Source organism: Cryptotermes secundus, unplaced genomic scaffold (assembly GCF_002891405.2).
Source record: "Cryptotermes secundus unplaced genomic scaffold, Csec_1.0 scaffold1183, whole genome shotgun sequence".
NCBI classification, from domain to species: domain Eukaryota; kingdom Metazoa; phylum Arthropoda; class Insecta; order Blattodea; family Kalotermitidae; genus Cryptotermes; species Cryptotermes secundus.
The window spans coordinates 1-27,421 of record NW_019719381.1 but is presented as its reverse complement, the minus strand read 5'-3'; the positions used below and the strand labels follow the sequence as shown (position 1 = coordinate 27,421).

Genomic DNA, 27,421 nt, shown 5'->3' with positions numbered 1-27,421 from the left:
AAAGTAACAGATACTTTATTGCTGTGGTGGGGGGAGGGCGTAGTTTGTTAAAAGGTTCCTAGTCCTCGCCCGTTCGCCCTTCCGATAAGGGCAGTGCGAAAGTGAGGGCTTTAGGGTGGTTAGAAGTAGTGGCTTGAGGCAGGAACCGCGAGTGTTTGATTTCATGAATTAATGTCGACCTACAAATTGGGCAGTTCAGCTACGTATTTATATAATCAGTTCCTACACCCAAGAAAACACACTGTGACTCCATTAGAAACATCAAACTGCTTAGGCTGTTCAAGGAAAACTGGAGAGATGAACGGTTTTCATGCAGCCAAGATCACGCTACTCAGGAATCCGGTATGCGCGTCTCGCCATGTCTACATCTGAAAGACAGAAAGCCTTACGAAGCGCATAAGTTACACAAAGAGGACATGCAATACTTGTACCAAGTTCACTGCTCACTAGTAAAATAACAATAGGAACAATTCCGCAAAGGCATCCGGTTAAAATCCACGGCTTCTGCATTTTCTTCTGTCGAGTTGGCACAGTTCATTGTTGGAACTGTCCGCCATTGTATACATACGAACATACATCTCCTACGCAACGCCTCATTGTGCAGCCAGCTACCTGAAAAGCAAAGAGAGAAGACAAGCAGAGATGCGATATTGTCCACTGACAAACGTTCTCCTTGCATGAAAAGACTGACGCATGAATAGGCCGGAAGGGACTATACGAAACTGAATCTTCAAGAAGGGGGGGGGGACACCAGTGGTCTCGACCGAATCTGTACTGCAACAACAGTTTATGTCATGGTTTCTATGCATATCGCATCTACTGACAACAAAATCCGGATTGCCAGCTGTCGCATCATCACAGTCGTCTTGTCTGACTTGGATACACACAGCCTTAAATCCAGGCGTGTGATGTGGTTCTCTACAGTAAGCAACAGCAAACTCTTAAACGTCTTTAACTCACCATATGGTTCATCATTGTGAAAGAGTCAAAGAGAAAAATGTTCTTTGTTGTTAACGTCCTAGATTTTTGCAAAATCTTATGACCATAGATGGCTCCTTATCGAGAAGTTACTAATTGCATAAAATTAACAAACTCAATAGTTTCAGCCTATTTCCTTCATTGAAAAATGAATTAAGTCTTTATGTGATCACATTACTGTCTCTAAGAGTATGTATCCCTCACCCTATACAACTTTTGAATGCCTGGCGCAATCTTTACAGAACTTGGTACGGAGGCTTACATCAAGGCACCTAAGCCTATCTCAACCGCGTACTTCATAAATCCCTCCCACCAGTAATACCAACATTACCGCCTCTCAAATTGCTGAAGAGTCTTAAGAAGGAAGCAATGTGACATGACGCTTGAAAGCCGTAATTATGGAGCCTGAAGACACGACAGTTGTTGGCAACGGCTCGGTAAACACGTTCCCATTGCAACGAATACACAACAATAGAAGAACTGCTGCACTCGGCGTTTTCTATGCAGTCAGTGCCGAGGCCAACGTTCAATTTGTAGTGAAAGGAAAGTAGGCGATCAGTACTTCTCACAATTTCTTGTTGTGTTTTATTTTACAACGAAGTCGGTGGCCGAATGGGGAAGATGACAAATGAATGACCAATTACAAATGGTGCTGAAGGATGTGGTCCTGCCCAGTCGAAATATAATACTGGCAACTGCCTGGAGAGATGAATGCACTAGAGTTTGGTCTTGTCTCTCGGATAGATCAACGGAGCGCGTTTGCCAAACTGTATTTACTTATTTATGCAGNAATTATTCATGCAGAGGTGAATTTTTCATGAAGCTGGTACCTACAGAACAGGGGACCGCTGAGGCCACTCCCATGGTGCAGAGAAAAGTCATTTCCGGGCTTTTATGAAACCTACTCACGGGCCACGCTCACAAAACCCGCCACTTGAGCCTATCCTGTGTCACCTGAGTCCACTGCACAACTACACTACCGAGATGGCGTAAAGGTAACGCTGTAGACTCGTATTCAGCGGGAGGTGCTTGCTTCGAATCTCAGCCAGGACCCTCCCTATCCTGATTCTTCTCACATTAAGAGAGGAACATGGGGTGGGGGTTGAGAACAGGGAGCTGAGGGGAATATTTGGCCCTGAGGGAACAACTAACATGAATCAAATATGAATTACAAGTACATAATAAGGAGCTTTCACTATTCGTGTTGCTTGTCTAATATTAATCTATTTATCTAGCCATCTATCTATTGCTCTAAAGACTTTGTTAGCCCTTGGCCGCTTCTTCAGTCAGTAGGAGATCTCAAACGGGGGATCAGCACGTACCTGCATACAGAACAGCACAAATACAGTCTAAACGCATACAGACATTCATGCTTTGTGTGGGATTCGAACCCATGATCCCAGTATTTGGAGCAGGCGAAGACAGTTAACGCCCTAGACTGCGCGGTCACTGTGATGGGCAATATTATTTGCAATGATCGATTAAAAGTAGATGAGAAGGAGGGGGCATATTACATACATGGAAAAGAAATGTATACGTAAAACTCAAGGAGCGAAATCCTCTGGAACACCTTAATGTAGACGGGAGGATACTGAAATGGAGAGTGAACAAAGAGAATAGGGCGCTGTGGACTGGATTCATCTTGTTCAAGATGGCGTATACGATCATACAGAGTATTCTTTTACTAGCTGTGTAACCATTGGTTTCTCAAGAAAGGATCTGCTCCGTGTGGATGTTGAATTGGCGACGGGTCACGTGCGATGTACACGTCTGTGCACTGCAGTTGCAAAAAGTTCTGCACTCCGCGATTCACCACTACACGACGGCCTGCTTACCTGCCGCGCACTGGAAACCACGTGTTACTGGTGAGCGCCAGGTGAAGATACAGTTCGCAGAGCAACATGGCGCGCTGCGTGCAAGAGCGGCCTCAGCTACCATCACACTCCGCCAGGATTCTTTCTTTGAAACTTCAATTCTGTGTCGCGTCCATGCATTTCCCTTCCTCATATTGTGTGTCTAAATCATCTTTACACCTTCGAGAGGCGGTTAGTCGTCGGCTTTCCAAGGCGGCGGCCCGGGTTCAATCCCAGGTCAGGCCGTGTGGAATGTGTGAAGGACAAAGTGTCATTGGGGCGGGTGTTCTCCGAGTACGTCGGTTTCCCCTGCCAACTATCGACACACCGACTGCTCCAAATCCAGTAATCATCATATCAGTGGACGCAACTAAGAGCGTCGTGAAATAACTGCCTTTAAAAGAATGTATCTCTGAAGGTCACGTTACTAGAGTCCGTTCCGAACATATCACAGCAATCACAATCACCAGAAGGGTGATCTCGTTACACGAACGCGGCTTTTCTCTTCCCTTCTTCTCTACCCTGTTCTTAAAACATCAGCATCACGTGATCATGTTACGTCTTCTGCAAGGGAGAAAACGTAAAGCTGTCCCTGTAAGAGGCCGAAGAGGCCTATAGGATTGGGAGACGTCGAGGCGCCCATATTATCTAGACAATCGGCTCACAGATGGCGATGAGGTTATCAGCCTTATGCGCCGGCCGCCCTTTACCCTCCAGGAAGATTCTTGGTACTAATTTCTGTTAGATGCTGAGTCGACCCCAGGGTTATAGCACGGCTGGAAGGCTTAGGTCAATTGAAAAAATCCAATACCCTCATCGGGAATCGAAACCGCGAACTTTCGGCTAGTATCACAGTCGCACCTCAACCAGCTTAGCTACCGCGTGCCGCCGTTAAAAAGCTACTGGACACCATTTCCGTTACAGCAGAGGGGAGCCAGAAGCACCATATCGGTAATGCTTGAACACACAGGACTAAGCATATATACTCAAGATATGGCTCACTCTCAGAGACGTTTAATACTATCCCAGCAGCTGCGTGGAAAGGTCAAACAGCACCAAAATCTATGCCTGAATATGAGGCGAGAATACTAACAGCGCTGCGACGTTTCGTAACATGCTACAGACACAAACACACACACACACACCCTTCTATATGCATAAACACGTGCTGTAACCGCGAGATTATCATCATGCAACTTCCGACTACCATAGGAACGAATTGTCGAGCGTTCAGACGCTGTATGAGCATGTTACGTAGTGGTCATGAACGAGCAAGCAGTCTGTTGCTTCAGTATATCATGTCTATCATGTGAGTAGAGTAAAGTCGCCATATTTCGGACAGCGCGGTCCCTTAGGAAGTGTGTGCAGCACTGCGGTGGTGGCCACAGGACCTTGCACTTCCCTGTCCGACCAACTTCTCACCAGCGGCAGACTGCGCCTTGCCTTACCGTCAGTGCATGTGTTTCTGACATTTCTGATGCAATATTTTCGCTTACAGAGCCTGAGTGAGTTCTATCTTGCACGCTGTTTATATGAACTTATAGCATTCGCATTGCGTATTCTTATCGCTTTCAAAAGCTTCGATTCCCCGTTATGCTGCCATGTTCAGGTAAGCACCCGGAATTTGGAACCTCATTTTGTATAGTCTCGGTGTCTTATTCCTTCCTGGGCGACTGATAAGGCAAGAAACGAGTGGAGCAGAGACTCCATGAGAAATGGAGTGCAGGCTATAACAGACAAGAACATTGGTTCCCTGAAAGACGTACTGGTGCGAGTACTGAACTCGGTAAGCAGTCGAATTTGAATCGTGCCTCAAAATATTTCCTTTGTATAAGAACATAACTTGACGTTAATTTCTGACGAAAAATATTTGATTATGTTTCACATATTCATGTAATTAACATTTTTCAAATATGACCGTTCCTTATTTATAAAAAAATAAGACCTCTGTACGTACAGTAGGCCTGTTTCTCTTGCTCTTTCACTGTTATAATTCTATTTTAAGAATTACAGCTCTTAAAAAAAATTATGTTACATCCGAAATGAGGAACAACCCTTCTCCGAAACTGGACTACCCCCTCTCAGACCCCCTCCCTTACAACTTTTTGGTTTTAATAAATGTTTGAGTATGTGCTGTACTTGAGAACGGAGCCAGGATAGCGCAGTCGGTATAGCGAGTAGCTAGGGGCTGGACAACTGAGGGGTCAGAGTTCGAGTCACGGTGGGGGCAAGAATCTTCTCCACGTCGTCCAGACCGGATCTGGGGCCCACCCAGCCTCCTATCCAATGGGTACCGGGGACTCTTTCCCTGGGGGTAAAGCGGCCGGGGCGTGAAGCCGAACACTCGCCTCCAACTATAGCCGAGGTCAAGAAAATTTGGATCTATTCATCCACTCCCCCATACGCCTTCATGGCGTACTGCTTAATTAGTTAAGCACAGGGACAACTTTTACTTGAGAGCATTAAGAAGTATTAATTCTCATACTAGACATACTAAGCTACCTAAAAGCATATAAGTACTAATGGCTCACGATTCGATACAAAAATGGCTGCTACATTAAACATTCGAAATGTGGCGCCTTGTACCTAGTGTTTTGGTGTGAGTACGTTATATGTAGAATTCTATACAGAGGAGACGGTTTATGCGCGACTTCTGCATGCTATTCGTGGGAAGTAGCTTTAGACGTCAGCCTCGACGTATCACTCGATAACATGCAGGACTGGAAAGGAGTTGGGGGAGAGAGGTGGGAAGTTAATAGTACCAAAGCTTATGTGAATTATCAACGGGCACAGCACTAGCTGCCAATAACTGAGACGCGTGTTCCCTCGAGATGTACCATGCTCGATCATTCAGACTGCGCACGAGCAGTAGAAACAAGCCCTAGATATGCATTGTATTTCCGCCTCACCAATCATTATTCAGTTAATAAATGAAAGACGATGAGGCGGGAGATCAGTGAGCTTCCGCGGGGTGGGGGGGAGACATGAGAACTGCATGCAATATTGTAGTCGGAAACCCGAAGGGAAGATGCTACAGAGTTATTCAAAAGTTTGGGCCAAGATCATCACCCCACCTACTGTACCCATAGCGAGGGGAAGCCCCACAGAACAGCAGTGGGAGCCAGAACAATGTCCCCGAACATAGGTTGAATTATGTAAGATTTGAGGCTTTCACGGCGGTGACTATGAAGAAAGCAGTCTTCTGGGATTTGGCACCGTGTATATGTGGTGTTAACCGACGTTTCGGAGACTGCTTTTACCGGTTCTCACGGTCTCTTCGCTTTGCAGATTTCTTATATTTTTTCTTCTACCCTGAAGATGGAGGCGATATGTTCATCCGAAACGTCGGTTAACACCACATATACACGGTGCCAAATCCCAGAAGACTGCTTTCTTCATAGGTTGAATTGTGTGATCAGTTTCATGCCCAGGCCGCTTTACCCCCGGAGAAATATCACCGTTACCCATTTGCGACTGTTTAGAAATGGACAATATCTTGCTCCTGTCGGTAATCAACTACTGATTTCTCGGGTGTCCAGTCATACCGATTGAGCATTCCCAGTTCCATCACCGGTCTGGACGCGGAACAGAAGCAGGGGAATCCTATATGGCCTTGTTGCACGCGGGCAAGTGGGTCCCCACAGGTAGCAAGCGCAGCTGCGGTACATTCTTCAGCACCGCCCCAAGATTACCCGAACTGAACTGCTTTGAAACGAAGACAGGATCACAGATGTAACGAACCAAGCTGCCCTGTGCTGACACACACACGCAGTATCAGTGAACTGCCCTAGTGTTGATGGCGATAAACCGACATCTCATGCAGACAAATTCTGCGCCCACAACTGCCTCCGTCATCCCGTGGTAACCTGTAGTTTTCGTGTCTCCCAAACCGACAATGGCTTCTAGGTTTTCACGGCAGTGACTATAAACAGCACGGTCTTCTGGGTTATACGGTCGTGTAGTTTGGATACAGCTAAAGTTTCGGAGGAACATATGTCCTCCATCTTAAAGTCGAAGAATAAGTAATACAAGAACAAAAGAAGGTTGTCAACGATTCTGCTTACTAATCTCCAATACGCCATTTTCCAGGAAGCCTTTCACCTGCATCTGTTGGTTTCTTGTCTTCGTCCCTGAAGATTGACCGGGCCTGTTACTCCGAACCGCTGGTCTCACTCCGAACTACACGACACTACAACCCAGAAGTATGCAATCTCTTTCTCTGCATTACGATCCAAGATCGGCCGGCTCATCGAACTAATGCAACAGTGGGCTCTGCTTACACGAGATGTGCTAGATTTAACAATACTTAGTGTAATTGTTGGCGTCATAATGACAAAAGACAGACCCGTCCACTTGTCACAGATGGCGCCCAACAGAAACAAGACCGTAACTGTCACACAGTAATAACCAGGGCCCGGATTTTGATGACATGTCATCTTTTTTTCCTTGTATCCTATGCGATGCTTTTAAATATATAAATCTTGGATATGAGCTGCTGGTTACAGAAATGTAAATTTTATAGGTAATTTTTGTCATTTTTTTGACATTTTTAGGTTTAATGTAATTTTTTTCATTTTGGGGGTAATTTTTTGGTAAATTTTTGAACTTTTAAGGGTATTTCTTGTCATTATTGGCAATTTTAGGGAATTTTTCTTCATATGTTTCTGAAATGTGAACAACATGGAAGCGAAGTGTTTTTTCTTTTCTCCTTTAGGTAATTTTTTTTTTGATTTTTTCGGTCATTTTTTAAATATTTTCAGGACATCAAAATCCGGGCCCTGGTAATAACTAATTGGCCATGAGTCCCCATCTGGACATTTGTGTGTGTAAAAATGAACTGTAATATGTAGTCACGAGCTGTATCAAAGAGTTCAATAAATCGAGCTATCGATCCAAACCCCGTCTATAGTCACACTTTAAACACGTCACAATATTTCAGATTGCGGAAAGAAGCCATACGCTACGCAATCTCGTTACCGACCTCGGGTGATTCCACGAACTTCGAGACCAGATACTGAAATCTGCCAGATTCGGCTGACAATTCTGACAGCTTAAATGCCCCCAACCTCATAAAGGTAAGGTTGTCCCCGCGCTCAGTTATACACCATCCAGACGAAGATGTATGGACGAGTGGAAGTACATCATCACTCCTTTTAACTTCCGCACTAGACAAAGGTGAAAGGTTAGCTTCATGCTCCGGCCGCTTTTCCTTCGCGTAAAGGGCCTCCGGTACCCATTTGGTAGATGCACCGCAGCCTGCCTGGACGTTGCGGACAAAAGAGAACTCCCTTTCCCTTGCTGAGAATCGAACCTTGATCCTTCGGTCGTTCAGTCTATAGATTGATCACTATACTGGCTGGGCTGTCTCGGATCTCTCACACCCTCGCTGCAATCACTAAACGTTACATCTCTCCCGTGGGAAACCAACCCGAAAACCAAAAGCAACATAACGTAGCGTATAAAGGCGGAGGGTATGTTGACTGAAGGCGGAGAAACGGATACCTCTCCAAAGAGCGTCATATTTTCCCATGCAACAATGCCACAACTGCGTTCACAATTTTCCCACATAACCTATTAAAATGTTACCAACTTGTGACACAAAACGTAACGTCCAGCTGTTTACAGAAAGTGTTCACGAATGCCCCCTTCAAATAGTCACGTTCCCATGGTACAACAGCATAACTTCGACGCACTGACCTTCGCTCTGAAACCACCTCAAGACCCGCACTTCCCTTCAGTCTGCATGCTGAAGCTAGCAGCAACCGTACAGGGCACAAGCCTCACTACTGTCCTTCTGAAACATCTCTGGGAGCACGTCAAAGCTTGAGCAGTCAACCTCACGGAGGAAGAGGGATATCCTGTACGGCCATTTTGGATCCCAGCGTACGTTTAACCATTTCAAGCCCAGTGGTTACTATAATATAGTGTGCAGACCCATTGCTAGGCAACGACAGCGAAATAAGCAACTATACAACAGCCATTACTAATAGATGGCTCTGCAAACACGCATGTTTCCACAGCAACAACAAAATACAGCAATAATGAAACTTGTTTTCTACGCCGTCCGTGCCGAAATATTATATGCAGAGCCAATTAGGATGACCATCAGTAAAGGAGTGAAAGAGTGAGAGCAGAGTCACTCCTCATTCGACAGTACGTGACCCCTCCTCTCGCCGAAGAGGAGATCCCATTTCAAAACACATGAAATTGAGGGAAGAACAAAAATATGGTCATACGTCCCAAAGGGGCCTGAAACCAAGAACGACTGTGCTGTCGAGGACCAGTATAAATTTACTAGACTAACCGTCGGTAATGTACGATACGTAAAAACCTGACAAAGGCGAAGCCTATTCGTAACAGACAAACTAATCCTCTCGTTAGAGAGGACATTACTATTCACGCAAGATTTCAGTTGAAATAAAAACTGTGGTCGTGAGTCTCAAGGAGATTTGGTGCCACGGCAAACTCATTGGCAGTAAATCGCATGTCGTATAGTATTATTTTTTTATTGCTTGTGGGGTGGAACTAGGTCCCTTGTACTGCGGCCACTTCTGGCCTATTGTACCAGCCCCAGATGATAGGTGAGGGTGATTGTGGAGCAATTGGTGGAATGAAGATTGGCAGGGGAAACCGAAGTACTCGGAGAAAACATGCCCCAGCGCCACCTTGTCCACCACAAATCCCACTTGACCAGACACGGGATCGAACCCGGGCCGCCGCGGTGGGAAACCAGCGACTAACCGCTTGAGCTATGGCGCGGCCCCTTGTCGTAAAGTAACTCTAACTCTATTAGGTCGTAACATAACTCTGCCTCTGACAGGTCATTTCAATTAGTATACAATTCGCCCGAGAACAAAATGTGCGAATCAGAAAACGGAAAGGAAGATTCAACTCCCGTGGCCCAGATGCAAAAGCCCACACTTCAAATCCGTAAGGCCAACAACTGTTGTTGCTTTCCCGCGCGTCAGATGACTTAATAAACATGTAGATTTTAAGTTTGAATATTGTTGACACCGCGTACAGAAACTTGGCAACGCTCTTAAAACTACTTTATTGCAACACAAAAGGCCAACTTCGGACAATGGATGTGGGCATAAACAGAACTGCATATAGCAGAAACATTCTACTGAGCTATCGACTCACTAAATTTGGCCATTTTGGACGTATGAAGAACTGTGATTCCGAAGGTTAAGAGGGCTTATATGAGGGAAATGCAAAGCCTAACATTTCAGGAAGACTCTTAACGAAATCGATTAGTGAGAGAAATCGAAACCAGTGCGACTCTGGTGTGCATTAACCGGTCGTTCTGTGGCTACAGCGACTTTCCCTAGTTCTATTCGTAGCTGTCATCCTCGCTGGAAACCTGCTGTAGTCGGTAGGGCGCTCTTATGATCTCGGTGCCAATCTTCCGTGCTGTCTTGATATCAGATGGAAGTAATTAATTAATATTTACTTATTTATTTTTACTTGATCGAAATTCAAATTGCTTTACGTAAATAACGAAGAAGGCGAGATATCATAACACTGTATTGCAGTGTTATACATTTGCAAAACACAGTTCTTCGGGAATTCTGAGTTTGACGGCGACAGCGAGTCGACTGTTTGAAAATAATGGGGAACCATTCGTTTCCTGACCAAGGGTTCCAAGCTCACACACCCTGAGACGTAATAAAAACCATATGTGAGGGGTTGGCGCTATCTGTGACGTCGGAGTGACCAGGCAGCGTCTCTACTGAAGTCACTGGAAGACACAGCTCGGAATGTTTCGGGCGTGTTTGGTGCCCCGTAGTTCGCCGATGATAGTACAATTTAGTTTAATAAACAGTCCACAATATTAACGAGTTCTTCAATAAATAACCGTTCAAAATTTAATCCGAACCCCTACATCGTTCGCCGAGAATCGATTTCTGCCCATGTAAGTTAAACCTGAGTGTCTCATGTTCCCGGCTCCCTACTATCACCTTGATCAAGATTCCAGAAGCAAATTCAGGTGGCGGACAGTAACCCAAATCACTAAAGAGGCGAAATTCGAAGGTGCGGTGTCAATCTCAAGCATTACAATTTGTACAACTTCTTCGTTCTTGCACGCAGTTGCATGAAACATTCACAGGTCGTTCTATATACTTGTGAAATTTTGTTTGTTGCTGTTGGCAACGCTCGACTGAATACCAATATGGTGTCGTATACAACGGATTAAAAGTTGTTATCAAGACAAGTGGAAATGTGCTTTATTTGAGACCCACGTGATATTCAAGCAACCCGGAGTGTTGTCCAGTAGCGCTACGTGCTCCGTCGCACCATCGCTTAATTTCTACGCCATTCAATCTTCCTACAATGGCTGACTCAGTTCCATTTTGTACGGAAACAACGATATGTCAACACGGTTCATTTTCCATGCAGAGCCCGTTTGCACTACAATCCGTTGCGCTAAACGTCACACATATTTCCTTGTGCTCATTCTCCTTGCCTCCCGTGCTGCACTGACACCTTCTTCCGTACCAACAGATGTGTTATTTCGCACTTTCATGACACACACTTCCTGCTCCTTCAGACTGGCTAACAATCCGATAGAAAGTGTCACTCGACGGTGCAACACGAGCAGAAACTCCAAGATGTTCTCCCTCCACAGCAACACAAGAAACATGAGAAGAGTAAAGGTTGTACAGGAAGCCATCTTGTCACTCGGTCCAGCGTTGCCAACGGTAACAAATTCCCGACGTGTGCAGAACGACCTTTGAATTTTCCATAGCTGCATTCAATGACAACAAAATTATACAAATGTTAGGCTGGGGCCACACGAGCGCACGAAGTAGGTCCGTTGCAACGAACGTACTTTATGACGGACGTTGCTGAGGACACCACACAGTTGCAGAATGCGGTGCGTAGTTTTTTTGTCTGCAATGGAGCCAGAAGAAAGGGTAGCATTCACCTCTCTTGTTTATTTCTACAACGGACGTCACGACGTTCGTTACAACGGACGCATTTTGTGCGCTCGTGTGGCCCTAGCCTTAAGGAGTAGATAATTTAGCGGTACTTCGGTTCTGTGTTCTAAATTCACATAAAAACAATGTAAGGTGACATGATATCTCTGAAATTACGCCATTTTGAGTTACTGTAGCAACAAACTATCGAGCTTTTTAACACGTTACATGATATGCAGTGAGTAACAAAGGAGCGAGTTCTCTTTCATGTGTATCGTGTCTATTATGTAAGTATTGACAATCTCTTCGACATGGATATATGACGTGTACTGTAACTACATGAAGGAAACTGTTTACGACTGATCATTTTTATTCGTGGGAGATGGCGTTAAGCGTCGGCTTCGACGCAACATTCGATAGCATGTAGGACAGCAGGGGAAGTTAAGAGCACGAAAACTTATATGACAAATGACGAGATTTCCTGTTGAACTCTCAACGCGTCGTACGAGTACTTTAAAACGAAGTTCCGATCCAGCTTAGAATGGAAGATAAAGTAATCCCTGTACTTAGTTAAGCTCAACATCGTAGAAACATGTGGGACAGTGGAGATTTACGTTCACGTATTAATCTCAACACTACATGGAGGTAAGCTTGACGCTCCAGCCACTTTATGCTCCGTAATCGCTGGATAGGAGACTGGACATAGGTTAGTCTGGACGCGATGGCGAACAGAGAAATCCCTCTTTCTCTGCCGGAGATCGAAACCCGGTTGTATAGACTGTAGCAGCTGCTCTTTATCGACTGAGCAATTCCAACTGTATCTGGCTTAAAAGATAGGCGTTAAACCGTAAGATGCCCGGGTACCGGGGCATGAGATGGGGGTAGACACGGGTAGAATTCTATTTTGGTTCACAACGCTTCATTCTGAGTCAGCCATTTCTAACGTCTTAAAACGCAGTATCTTTCATTGCCAGCAATGATACGTGTAGAAACGAATTAGAGGCAATTCCTTCTACAATAAGCAGTGGCCAGTCCCCAGGGAGCCTATATTAATCTCGGGCGCCTGGCTTCCTAACCCTGGGTAGCCATTTCCATCCCTCTTCAGGACGAAATGCATAGTCTCTCCGCCATGCCATCTGCTTGGTCTCGGCGTTATTACTGCGTCTCTCTTTCCAAATGCAGTCTTTCTTTTCTTCTTCTTTGCTTTTAATTTAAAAAAATCCCTTTCCTTCGCCACACAACTGGCAGAGTTGGTTTAGTTACAGTAACTTCGCCGAACTGTCTCAACCTTAGAAACAGCTGGTACAACAATTCAAGTAAAAGTGGTTTATATGCCCTCCGGTCTCGCATTTCGCAAATCGAGAGACGCCTGGCGGGGAAAGGGGAAACATACTGCTATACGTCATCTTGTAGAGGCAAATTCGATTCTCCTGCCGTTAAGTAACTTAGAGTTGCACTGATTCCCTCTAACCCCGGTACCTGCTTACTTAGTGCACTCTACAATGGAGACACCCCCCAAGGTTCAGAACGCCCATACCACGGATCCCTTTACTGACCATATGACTACAAGTTATTAATCCAGAAACAAGTTTTCAAGGCCCTATTTTAATATTATCCCGCTATCTCGCGGTTATCCAATCATATGTATCCATGCTGACGTTTCCACAGAAGCTAGTAAAAATCTAGCCTACAGCTAAATAAACGCAGCGCAAAATATGTATGTGTTGATGTCTCGTCAGCAAAATGCAGGGGAAAATCATAACATAAAGACAGCTAATGGATTGTAAGATTTGAGGCTTTCCGGCGGTGACTATGAAGAAAGCAGTTTTCTGGGATTTGGCACCGTNCACGGTCTCTTTGCTTGCAGATTTCTTATATATTTTTTCTTCTACCCTGAAGATGGAGGCGATACGTTCCTCCGAAACGTCGGTTAACACCACATATACACGGTGCCAAATCCCAGAACACTGCTTTCTTCACAGCTAATGGATTCTTTGAAAATGTGGCAATGTTCAGATATTTGGGAACAAATCGAAATGTGGTTCAAGAGGAAATTAAGAGCAGACTAAATTCGAGGAAGCTTGCCTTCTGTCTTCTCGTCTGCTGTCTGAAAACTTAAAAATTATAACATAAAGTTAATAGAAGGTCCGTCGAGTGTAACAATTTGTAGGTCACTTCTTTATCACTTCTGCCTTACATGTTTCGGTTTGACACAACCATCATCAGAGGCACTTACTACAATTATGAAAACACTGTCGTTGTTTAAGATGTTCACAGTTATGTTTGTTGTGTGGACACTGCTACAATATGTCGACGTGTAAAAGCACAACACTTGCTAGGATAGAGTGCAATATCAATTCTCACCTTCCATCCGAAACTGCCCTCAAGTTAAAACGCCAATGTTAAAATATTTAAATATTTAAAAACTTTTTAAAAATTTAAAACATTTGATGTAAAATGTTAAGCTCCTCCTTGTTAATTCATCCCGAAGATGGGAGATGTCAGCTTGAGGTTGTATGGCTTATGGTTAGATGTTTCCTATGTGCTGTGTGTTGTGTACAGGCATAGTTTTACTTTTTCCTTTTACCTAATTAATTATAATGGTAAATGGAAACTGCTTTCATCTTACCGTTACATTGCTTTCTTTATATACGTAAACATTCGTCCTACTGTTGCATGCGCGTATCGCGGGGCGTTTATCGAGCTGTTGCCTGGCAACGCGTTGACACGTCGCAATACTGCTTACAGAAGGATCCTTAAACAATCCTTTCGTCAAGAAAGCGAGTAAATTTCACAACACGAGGGCTATATTTCTGGATGTTTTGTTTCAGAAGAAGAATCACAGGCTCGAATCAAGTCCCTGTAGCGTCTGAAAGCGTCGTCAAACTCCGATAAAACTTTATATTAGCGGAATACGTAAGCCTTGATACCACTCATGCACAAAGTGTCACAAGCCATTCCCTTCTCGCATTACATCAGTCATCAAGCGTTTACAAGTCGATGTCACCAGAAGCACTTATCCCTGAGCACGCTCTGTAGTCAGCTGCAGAGCAAATCCCTCCTTGACCGTAGCTGAACTTCGATCCGTGCTAGCAGGGGCATCTGTTGTATCCGACATACAGTCGCTTTCTTCCTAACCACCGGTTCAGGAATTCAGAAAAGACTACACGGCTTTCCTATCTAGCCCGCATTCAGTGGCGCTACCTCGAAGTGCTCCTCGAAGAGAGCAACAGAAAAAAAATCTGCATACAAAACCGTTGCAGTCTTCTTTTGTTTTGGCTCTAGAGCATCCATGAGATATTCATTTAATATTTTCTGCATTAATTTTTACTATATATCCTTCGTTTCAATTTTGATTTTAATCTACGATGGAGGAAGGGGACAGATGCTTGGTGTGCCCTATAACTTCCATTGCAGGAGTCAGGAGGGGTAAGTCGGTATAGCGACGGGCTACAGGCTGGGCGGCCCGGGATAGATTCCCGTCAGTCCACATCGTCCAGACTCTAGGGCCCACCCAGCTTCCTATCCAATGGGTACCGGGGGCTCTTTCCCTATGGGTCAAGCGACAGGGGCGTGACGCTGACCACTCATGTCCATCTAGTGCCGAGGCCAAGAAAGGTGGAGATACATGTCCACTCCCCCATACGTCTTCATAGCACAGCGCTTAACTAATTAAACGCAGAGACAACTCCACCTCTTTTTTTTTAATTTAATTGTATGCGCTGTTTTGCACGAGTACGAAACCTGGTCTCTCGCATGAAGGAACGAACATGGATTGAGAGTGTTCAAGAAGAGGGCGCTGGAGAGTTGCACCTGGTCCTCAGGTGAATCACAGGACGACCAAACTCCACATTCAACATACGACAAAACAAAACAAACTCCGCAACAAAGTCCGCAAGCGAACTATACCGACCGAGCGACCACCGCTTGTAGGCGAAGTTAGGGCCAACTTTTACGGATAGAGGGTGTCACATGGTCATGGCAACGAGTCCCCACGGCCGTTAATTTCGGTTTTCTAGACCGGAGCCGCTATTTCCTTGAAATATCTCCTCAATTATCATCACGAGGCTGAGTGGACCGCCTTCCAGACCCACTATCTCTCAGAAAATCTGGTAGCGCCGGGAATCGAACCCGGAACTCTGGATCTGTAGCCAGTAACTCTGACCACTATACCACAGTGGCGGTTTACAGTCAACACACGACAGGAAGCAAAATGCTTACGGAGCCTTTGCTGAGCCTGCCTGCCGATGTGTGCTGCACCCTCAGAGACGCACCGCATGGCAATAGGGAAGCCGACACTGCACAAATCACACTCATAGCCCGCCGTGGGGGAGATGAGAAATTGTTATCGTGAAATATGAAGGAAAAAAGTGTTTCCAAGGCGTAACTATAGATCAGAGTATTTCTTTTTCCTTAGCACTACAGCCCCAGTGGGCCTAGGTCTACCTCCATGAACTCCGTTCACAGATCAGAGTATAATGCTGAAAAAAAAAAAGATCCTAACCAATTACGGTTTGCAGATGCAGACTGGATTCAACTTGTCCATGACTGAGACCTGTAACACTGAACACGATGAATGGGTTCCATGGAAGGAAACGAATTACTCTGCTGAATGGGGATCATCTGGACCCTTGTCATTCTTAGGAACGCGCTCTCGCTTTGCTCACGAGCGCTCAGAACCTACACACATTAGCTATCCTAATATTACGGTGTTCTGGAATGTGACGCCGTGTAGTTTGTTAGATAGGTACCAACGTTTCCAACGAATGGGAAAATAGTATAGCTATCCCTGTAACAGGCCGTGGAGGCTCATAGGTTTGTGGTACCTCGAGACTCCCAAATTTTCTAGACAATCTGATGAGAGTTACTATTCGTATGTGTGCCACTTGTTTCAACATACTAGAACTTTACACTCTGCCAACAGACTGCATTTCTGTGTTCCGTAATATTCCCACGACAAGCAGCGTCTGTTTCCCTAAACAGCATTAACCAGCTGGGCTTTGTATTGAAGATTTAACGTGTTTCCTGAGAGGAAGCGGGTTCGAATACCTCCACCACAGCCGTGCGAGTCGTAGGAGGGGATGAAAAGGGAACCCATTGCATGGAGTATAGCTGGACCACCCTGTTCCTCTGGGATATAAATAAGAGTACCTGGCCCTCCATGTTGGGGGAGTATCGAATCTAAGACTGTAAAATATGGTCGTGAGTTCCGCGGGACTCGGGCCCGAGAATGACTGCGGTGGCGAGGGCCAGCAGAAATTGTAAATGACAGACGCATCCTCTCGTCAGAGAGGATGATACATAAGGACTATAACCGCAAGTGTTCAGTTTACAAAAATACTGGCCGTGGGTCTCAAAGGGCTTGTCGCCAAGAACTGAATGGCGGTAATCAGCCAGTCGTAAAGTGACTCTGACTCTGACTCAGTCTTTAAAGGGGTAAGTACAATATTTGATATAAGAAGTTGAATCTCCTTATGGTTTCACGGCCCCCCGGTTTGGAACTACCAGTTGCACATAGATGTTTTGGGCAGAGTACATGTATCTGGCAGGGAGACACACGCAGACGGAACTTGTGGGCCATGAAGCTGGCGACTCCACAGTCGTGTTCCCACGGTCCCTCGAATTCGTGTTGCCACATGAGGCGAGAGGAAGGCATCAAAGGGGCAATGCACGCAAAGCTTGCCCTCCCGAACGTCTCTCAAATTCAGGGCCTCTGAAATGACGGCAGATAAAACTAGTTAGGGGCGTTTGAGGTGATCACGGACTAGGAGATAAGGTAAAGCGGGTAAAGTTGTCTCGGATCTTAATTAATTAAGAATCACGTCATAAACACGTATGGGTAAGTAAATGCATTCCTAACCTAGGCACTTGACGGCGAATGATCAGCTTCCCGCCTCGACCTCTTTACCCCAGGAGAAAGAGACGCCAATACCCACAGGACACCCAGTCTGGGAAGGCGCCGGAGCCGATCTTGGCGCTGTGAAACGGAGAACAATCTAGCGCCTCTGCCGAGGATAGGATTCTGATGTTATAAAAATGTTACTCTCTCTGACTCTCCACAAGTTATCATGCGGCAAAGGCAATATAGAGTCCAGCCAATCAACTTTCTAAATTTGTTGTACACACCTCTCCCCTCCCCATTTGAGACCTCAAACTCGCAATCCCGTTACAAATTCTGTCACCTTTTAATTTACTGCTTAATAATAATAGTAAAAGTGGTAAAGCTTTCCCTGTAACAGGCCGTGGAGGCCTATAGGGTTGTGAGACGTCGAAACTCCCATATTTTCTAGACAATCGGCTCACAGATGGCGGTGAGGTTGTCAGCCCTAAGCTCCGGCCGCCCTTTACCTCTTGGGAGATACCTGGTACTCATTTCTGTTAGAGGCTGAGTCGACCCCAGGGCAATAGTGCGACTGGAAGGATTGGGTAAATTTAAAAAAACCAATGGCATTGGGAATCGAACCCCAGACTTTCCGACTTGTAGCACAGTGCCCCACCCCCGTTTAATTAACTGACGAAAAGCCGCAATGCTAGAAATGCATCAGAATCAGAGCTGAAAGGGTTTATCTTCATGGGCCTGTGTGTAGGCCTCTTCCTGGCGAGTCACCTGGGGTCATCTGCATTTGCTCCTCGTTGCTGCTTACCTGACACTGCTGTCAGTACTTAATTACACGATAGGAAGAAAGCGGTCGTGGCCTATTCGAGTCAATACCCCGGCGTCAGCCTGGAGGAACTGAAGAAAGCCATGAAAATCCTCGACTAGAAGAGTCGGTGTCTTGGCTGGAATTCGGACCGGGAAGCTCCCCGGTAGGTCTGCAGTGATGTTTGTATTCTTCTAGGTTGATATACCTTGTAGTTTATGGGCGGATACAGGAGTTTCGGAAGAATATGCAACTTCCACCTTCAAGGTAGAAGAGTAAGCAAATTAAGAAACCAGATGAAGCAAACGGCAACTTGAGCCACTTGGCTTTTTATCTGGCTTCTATTCGACCATGAAAATAGAAGCATGTTCCTCCGAAACGTCGATATCCACCCATAAAACTATATAATGTCACAAGCCAGACGACCGCAGACTTTATAAACCCCTCCTTTTTTTTTTTCTTTTTCGCTGCAGGCCTATTTCATTAACCCTTTCAAGCAGGAAATTCACAGAAATGATACTTCAACATTCAGCCCCTACCGCATAGAAAATGCTGCGTCTCCATTAGAAAGACCAACCTGTTAATGCTGTTTAGGGAAATAACTGCTGCTTACTGTGAGAAGCATATGGAACAGATAATTACGCTGTGTGAAAAAACGCAGGGTAACCTAATCCTTTGAAGTCCAGTGTTTTTTTTTATTGCTAGTGGGGTGGGACTAAGTCTCTTGTGCTGCGGCCACTTCTGGCCTATTGTACCAGCCCCAGATGATAGGTGAGGGTGATTGTGGAGCAGTTGGTGGAATGAAGATTGGCATGGGAAACGGAAGTACTCGGAGAAAACCTGCCCCAGCGCCACTTTGTCCACCACAAATCCCACTTTACCAGACCCGGGATGGAACCCGGGCTGCCGCGGTGGGAAGCCAGCGTCTAACCGCTTGAGCTATGGCGCGGCCAAGTCCAGTGGTTACTGTTATACCAGCTGCTTTAACATACTAAAACTCTGCAATCTGCCCACAGAGTGTATTTGTGTGTTCCGTTATGGTTCTCACACCAAACAGCTATTATGTCGCTAAATAGCATTAACCGGCTGTGTCTTTGTAGGAAAAAATAATGTGTTTCCTGTGAGGTACGAGTTGAATATTTATATAGTATTTAGAAGACATTCGGTCTTCAAAGGGTTAATGCTAAAGGAACAAAGATACTACTAACACGCAAGTTGATGGGTCTATATAGTTTATAACTTCTCCACATTTTTACGATGCATTTTTGAAGAACTTCTATGGACATCAAAGTTGAAGTTCATGGGAATTTGTCCCTGCCCTTGACCATAATTTAATGAACTAGCAGGTTAGAATGGAGGTAAACCTCCAGACATTTGTAATCTAGACATGATATGGAGAAGAGTGACCAGCTTCAAGCTCCGGTCCATTAATCCCCGCGAAGAAACACTCGGTTCCCCCTGGACATGAGGTTCGGTGGACACTACAGCAGATCTGGACACCCCACTAATAGTCACAGACTTCTGCCTCTACTGGGAGTCGAATACCATTCGTCAAGTTTTATAACCAGTTCTACCTCCCACGTTAACGGTCCCAAAATGAAGTACATTTGCTGTTAGTGCATCCGTTAGTGAGCTGGGAGATGCAACACCCGTACAGACACTGCACATCTGCACGGTCGCAGGTTGCAGGATGCACTTGGTGCGCCCGTGGACAGCTGTAGCTACGGGAAGACAGCTGCTCGCTCACATGACGAACTTCCGGTTTCTGGTGGGTGTGGGGTGGTGTTTTTAAAGGCCCTACAATTCGCAACTTTACACAGCCACACAGCCCCGTGAAAAGCGTTCCGTCAACAACTCTTTTTAAGTGTTTCCAGGCCTATAAAGAAGGCTGAACGATTGAAGCACATACCAAAGCATAAAGCTCAAAAAATCCGCAACTTGTATTTGAAAAGCTTTCACTAAAAACCAGGCCTGTAGAACAGTAACGTCTTCAGACATCTGGGAACATCGGATAACATATGAAATGAACATGGACATGCAAAAGAATACTCAGAACACACAACAAACTAAAAGCAGCTATTAAGATACACGTTCAAAAAGACATGAGACCGGGAATACAACCCAAAATGCATTATGAATTGCGTTCGAGTGCGGCTGCGATGTGGGGGAAACATGGACGCCGAGACGCCAAAACAGGAAGCGGCTAGAAACACCTGCCATGAGGTTCCTGAGATCGGTGATAGGCGCTGTATGAGGGCCAGGACAAGTGAGGTCGCACGGAGACGTCTTGAAACAGAAAATATTCTTGAAGAAAATAGAGAGTACCAAAAAAAAAAACTGAAAGACGTCTGGTAAGGATGTCACACGAACGTTTCCCAAGGCAAGCATAATAATACATTCCTGTGGAAAAGGTGATCTAGAACAACCAAGAAAGAAATGGAAGAACAGTTCAATAAGCTTCGCAACATGTATTGGACCTGTGAAAATATGCAGTGTAATATCTGTGACGACAGCAGTTCAGTCAATAGATTCTTATCCGCAACGTATTTTATTGCCACGTGTATGAGTGACTTCATATGGGGGTTGGTTTGGTAACTGGATTTAGTGGGCATTTACACTCGTAATGGCAAATAACTACGACAGTCTGAGTTACACACCCCAAAGATCGCTCTAACCACAGCACACATAAAGTCTTCTCGGTTGACTAATACTTCACCAGTCGTTGCCTGGTGACGAACCCCAACAATGTCCTCTGCTTCCGCGCTCAAGTCCTTACTGGCTGGCGACTGCTTCACAACTAACTCCTTGCTCCCACTACCGACTCTCGGTCGGTCCGTCAAATTACTGCTGGTTTCGCCAGCACACCAACATTTGTGTTCTCTCCTAAACATGTACGTGTTTCGAAATGGAGCCTCCTCCTTCTTGTACCGGAACAGAGGGTCGGTATTTTTATACATGCCCTAAGTTTTATCTCCTAAACATGTACGTATTCCGAAATGGGGCCTCCTCTTTGACGGAGCAGGGGGTCGGTCTTCTTATGTAGGCCCTAAGTTTGTTGCACCGTAGTTTCGGCACGAGTATATCCGCGCTGTCCCGGCATCGAGGTCTCTGTGGACTCTGTGCATCCTTTGTCACTGCGCTATACTAACATATATACAAGGTATACAGAGGTTTTCTGTCAATGCAGGCATGTGCCGCAGGTTATGCCTTAAGTTATGTCTATAACACATCGGTACGGACTACACAGAAAACATCGTTCCTAATTGTCGTAGCTCAACTGCTGCCGTGAGGACATGTTTGCAAAGCCGTTATTCAGTAACGGCTGCTGTATATTTGCTTATCTCGTGGTCGTTGCCCAGCAACGGATCTACATGCCACAATACGCAAAGAATTTTATTTACAGATGTAAAATAACAAGGAAATCATTTGACATGATATCACCGTGGGAAACAATAAGCGTATAAACGAAACAAAACGCAGTGCAAAATGTGACTCTTTCACCGAACAGATATCCAGTGCAAGAGGCAGCGGAGACACCACCGCTGAGGTAAACACTAACGTCTTGTGTCCTCATACATTCAGATCCTATGCGCACGGTGGCGCCTTGTTCGCAAGTCGGCGTCCCTTGATAAGATCCTCTTGGGTCTGTCTGCATCTGGTAAAGTATGCGCGAAGGAAATCGAAATGAGAGCCACCCTCAAATTCTGGTCAAGGGGAAGCCTGACGCACATTCCTTCGTAGCTGTGCAAACAGATACATAAACCCTTTTTCCTAACCGTCAGCTAGTCGCACACCAAACGGTTAGGTACAGAGTGAGTTATGTGACTATGCCATAAGCAGGCATGTTTTCTCGGCCGGCAGGAAGCAATGTGAAATTAGCTGGAGCTTAACTCGAAAACACAACACACGAAACAAATGTCCTTATCGGAAGAGGGAAACGGTGTTTACAGAGGACACACTGTGTGTGTTCGCGTTTAATTAATTAACTAAGAAACAAGCCACGAAGACGTATGGGGAATGGAGGTTAGCTCCACCATTCTTAACCTCTGCACTACATGAGAGCTGTTAGCTTCATGCCCCGTTGCTCTCCCCAGAAAGAAAGAGCCGCTGGTACCCATTATACAGGACTCTAGGTGGGCCAGTCTGCGAAGAAGGTAATATCTTGCTAGTGCTGGGAATCGAACCTCAATTCCACGGTCGTTGAACCCGTAGCCTTGTCACTATAAGAACGGAGCTACTGAAGTCACAACATCTGTTATACAAACTTCCGTGTCTCTGTCGCCTTCTGCTTCCCTCCCCCCTACCCGTATTCATTATCCACCTTCTCATTTGTGTGTCCTGTCTCTCTCCTCTGCATCAAAACAGTTCGGGCAAATATCGCTCAAAACATATCACGGCTGATCAACAATGAAACACGAGCACTCAACGTTTTCCCTTTGGAGCGCACGTCGTAAGCGTGAACGTACACGCACACAGTCTCGTGTAATTACAGAACATGTGTTATCGGTTGATGCGCCGAGGCCGTTTATAGTTTCACGCCATCTCAGAGACAACGAGAGCAGCTAAACCTCTTTTGCGAGCGCAGCCACACACACAATGGTCCAAACTGACAGGAGCTGCCTCCTTCGGGAATAAAAAGTGGGCCCACAACTTTTATCACCTCAAATATCTCCCTTATTTTTGGCGGTAGCAAAAAACGTTTCCTACAGTACTAAAGAGCACATAATATGAGGGGGACAAATTTGTTGTACGTGGAGGCATTATGGAAATATCAAGGTCACCTCGGCTTCTGTAAATTGCAATGTTGAACTTCTTCATAGCTAGCGCTGTAGAGACGGCAGAGGCGAACACAGTGACCAACTGTACTGTGCGCGGTCATTCAAGATCACAAAAGACAAAACATGAAAACTCAGAAATCTGTTGATTTCTCGTACTGTGATTTATTGTTAAGCTTAATTTACAGAATTTTGCTACGGAAGCTCGAAGTGATAACCCTTGGCACGAACACAATGTTCTCGGAAGGCTCACAGTAGTGCTTGCTATATTCATGCGTTACGTCATGTTCCCCGGTGTGGTAGGTCCATCTCTGTAGACGATATCTTAAGCGGATCCAGACTTGTTGCGTATCCCCGTATTCCATCAGTGTGGACGGTACCCCGTATCATCCTTCCGTTGCAAAATCTTGATACGGTGATACGCAACGGACTGTTCGCTCACTTGGCGGTCTTTCCCGTCGCATCAAAGGGACGACACGCGTTGCAGTGGTGCCAGTCTGGACGTGCACGCGTTGCATCCCCACTGGCATAGATCGGTGATATCCACAAACGCCGTGATTTCTTTCTTCTTCCCTTTATAGCATAGCGAAGATAGATGCACGCGGCCGTTGATACCTTCAGGTTAGGTGTAGTCATTGCTATTGAAATCTGGCTCGAAACTGAGGTTCAGCTCGTCATTTCTTCGTTGCCTTCTTGAGAGGAGAAGTTTCGTCGCGTTGCATCGGTTGATACGCAACGGAGATACGCAACAAGTCTGGACCTGGCTTTATAACTTGCCCCAGAGGAAGAAATCTATTGGCGCGAGATCTGGTGAACGAGGTGGCCATGAAATATTTCCGCTACGTGCTATCCATCGACGTAGAAAACAGTTATCAAGGACTTCCCCTGCTACACGCACTGAACATCCGTCGTGCTGGTACCATGAAGTTGGACCGTAACTTCTTTCAGTGTTTCTGGTAATGTGTCCATCAAAAATTGGGCATACTTTCTTCTGTTGAATGTCCCATCAATGCATTTGTTCCCAAAGTTCCATACCAAACGTTTAGTGACCACTGTGTTTTACCTGTGACGACGCGGATTCTGTGTTGCCCAATAGTAGTGAACGTGTAACTCAACATTTCAGTGATTATTAATGGTGCTTCATCAGTAAAGAGCAATGTAGCAGAGGGGGAAACGTTAGCATATAGATTTTGTTGCACCAACTGGCAAGACTTGAACCTGTACCGTGTAATTCTTGATTAAGTTTCGTGTGACGGAATTTGTGTTGATGCAAACAAACCGCTACGACTTGTTTCAGATCCAAGATCAACATCCGTGGAGCTAACAGGGGGACTAACGGCTACTGAAGAGAGACCAGCTGCTGCATTTGCTTCGTGTGACACTTTCTCATGCCGCTGACTTTTACAAGTACCTACATTTCTTGTAGTTCTCAACATCTCAAACGGACGACGCGAAGGATGGTGACCAGCTGGATCACGTTCGGCGTACAACATCACAGCTCTTTCTGAATTATTTTTTACTTCTCTTCACTGCCTTACTTTGGGCAGTGACCACCATGCTTGAGGAACGGACGGACACTGTCTACAGAGACCACTGTCATGATGTGAATTCACCACAGACCGAGAGAAAGTGAACAGAACTGTATAATCTGTAATACAGTATGTCACTGAATTAGTCAGTCTCTACACTGAGAACTATGTAAAAACAGGGTGCGCCATTTGCAAAATCCAAAACGTCTCCACGTAAAAAAGAAAATGTCCTCTGATTTTACGTACTCTTCTTCAAAAATTGTATACGTATATATAAATAAAAGAGGTAAAGCTATTCCTCTAACAGGCCGTGGATGTCAATACGGTTATGAGACGTCGAGGCTCCCAAATTTTCTGTAGACAATAGGCTCACAGATGGCGGTGAGGTTGTCAGCCTTATACGCCCGGCCGCCCTTTACCCCCCCCCCCAGGAAGATTCCTGGTACCCATTTCTCTTAAAGGCTGAGTCTAGCCCAGGGCCATAGTGCGGCTGGAAGGATTAGGTCAATTGAAAAAAAAATCCACCTCATGGGGACTCGAACCCGCGACCTTCCAGCTTGTAGCATAGTGCCTCAATCAACCACGCTACCGCGTGTCCCCTTATACATATAGCAATAAAAGTAACGGACACATTTCAGACTGCAAAAGTTATCGCCTCACGCACACGGGCTGAGTTATAACTGTAGAAGGTGTGTTACCAAGCTAGGCGTCGAGGCCGTACAACTGATCACGCCACCTATCAGACACTTGCTGTAGCTACGTGGTCTGTGAGCGCAAGAAAACACACACATTAAGGAAACCCACTTTAAGCATACAACAATGGGTTAATGTGTCACGTAAAGGTGACATGTCACAACTTTAACATGCAGTTGCGGACAGGGGCTCAGGGCTGGATACTTACCCGTAAAGCAGAGCAGCCCCCGCAATCCCGCCCCCACACTGTGCTGTCACGAACATGAGCGCTCTTAGGGGAGTGATGTTCCGCGTCACGGCCATGGCGGCCGTCACAGCAGGGTTCACGTGGGCGCCTGCGCAGAAAGGACGCCAAGGTTAACAAACAAACAGAACAAGATCTTCAGTGATATCGAAGTGAAATCTTGCAACATTATTAACACTACGAATTAGTGTAGTCCCTTATATATTTTGGCTCGAAATTTCATGCCGCTTCGAAAATCTGGATGACTGCGTGTTTATCCTGCCACTTCCCGTGATTTGGTGGTACTACCCAACAGCAGACTGGAACTGTGTCAGGCACACAGGGAAAAACAAGACTGGAAAGCGTACACCCATAACGAAGTGCACAAAATTGCTAACGTCGTTATGTTAAGAGCAGAAACAATGATATGCAAATTATCGAGTCTCCCATATCGAATTTCAACGAACATCTGTGACAGGGCTGGTGGGATATTTGGGAAGTCGTATTTATGTCTCTACATGTAATCAGCCTTATTGGGGATTGGTTTGGATGAAATTCGGGATATGAATGAATGAATGTATAAGGGGTGGGCCTTCTCGGCCCTTTCACCGCGACCTCAGTGGTCTATTGTGCTTCCCCTTTAAACTCGGGATAACGCAATATCGAATAGTGGAAGAGCCCATTGTCGGATTACAACAGGATTCGCCAAAGCGGTTTATGAGACACGTGCAAATATTCATGTACTCGTATTACGTTGCGTATGGGTCCCGTGTCGTAGATTTTCGGCACGTAAAAAATCCTCATGTCTCTAGGAGACCTCTGGGCAAAATTAGGCAACAATTTCCCGACCAAATAGTTTCCAATGCCTCTGGTAGATGGGGGAAATATCAGGTACCGACGGCCGATCTCGTTGGCTGAACGGGGCTGATAGCACGCACCAGTACGGGAACATCTTCATTTTCTGCATCCTACTGTGTATCATGTACTAAAGGTATACTTTAAAGTCGTCAACTCAATAATTGATAATAAAACACATAATAAAATAAGACGTAAAAGTTTGTGACGATGGTATATTAATAAAATTGTGTTCTGGATATTATCCATCGTCTTTTCTATTGTTGTTGTTGTTGTTGTTGTTGTTGTTGTTGTTGTTCTTCTTCTTCTTCTTATTATCATTATTATTATTATTATTTAAAACACAACGTTTCGAGACTGGATTCTGTCTCCGTTTTCAGGTGGAATCTACTCAGTTGCGCCCAATCGAGAGTTAGTCTCTATCTCAGAACCTACTAGCTCTATCGATAGCGCCCAACTGAGTAGATTCCATCTGAAGAAGGAGACAGAATCCAGTCTCCGAAACGTTACGTGTTTTAAATAAAAGCAGGACGATGGATCAATATCCAGAAACACAATAGTTTATTAACGATATTTAATATTTAATACTCAGCATGTTTTACATTCATCCCACTATATGTTTCGAGCTGCAAGATCATCAGGTGGTGACACGAAACCTGAAGACGGAATAGTGGAGCCAGAGGAGACGTCCATTCCTAAACAATGGCTCGATAAACAAGTTTCCGCGGCAAAAAATACGCAAGCAATAACAGAGCAAGTTTTGGGAACGATGTCTTCTATTCGGTCCGTGCAAAGTGGTTATAAAGAAGAGTTCATTTGAGAATTGGCAGTGGAGTTCCGGAGTTCCAAGTGAACAGTTAATCGAGAGTTGGGCTATGCGGGGGAGGCTGAGAAGATGACGCTGTGAGTTCAGGTGTGGAGTGTTAAGCTGCTGGCAACGGCGTGACCACGGG

General features: G+C 45.4%; 1 protein-coding gene across 1 annotated transcript in view; it reads right to left on the bottom strand.

Annotated features, from left to right (window-relative positions):
• Positions 1 to 25,725, bottom strand: part of LOC111866249 (neurogenic protein big brain) — a gene marked incomplete at its 5' end in the record, with an annotated part of 86,276 nt that extends 60,551 nt beyond the window's left edge. The window contains one exon of the mRNA XM_023855029.1: positions 25,599 to 25,725. Within this exon, the coding sequence (XP_023710797.1) occupies positions 25,599 to 25,725 (127 nt within the window). The remainder of the gene's footprint in view (positions 1 to 25,598) is intronic.
• Between the last annotated feature and the right edge of the window lie 1,696 nt (positions 25,726 to 27,421).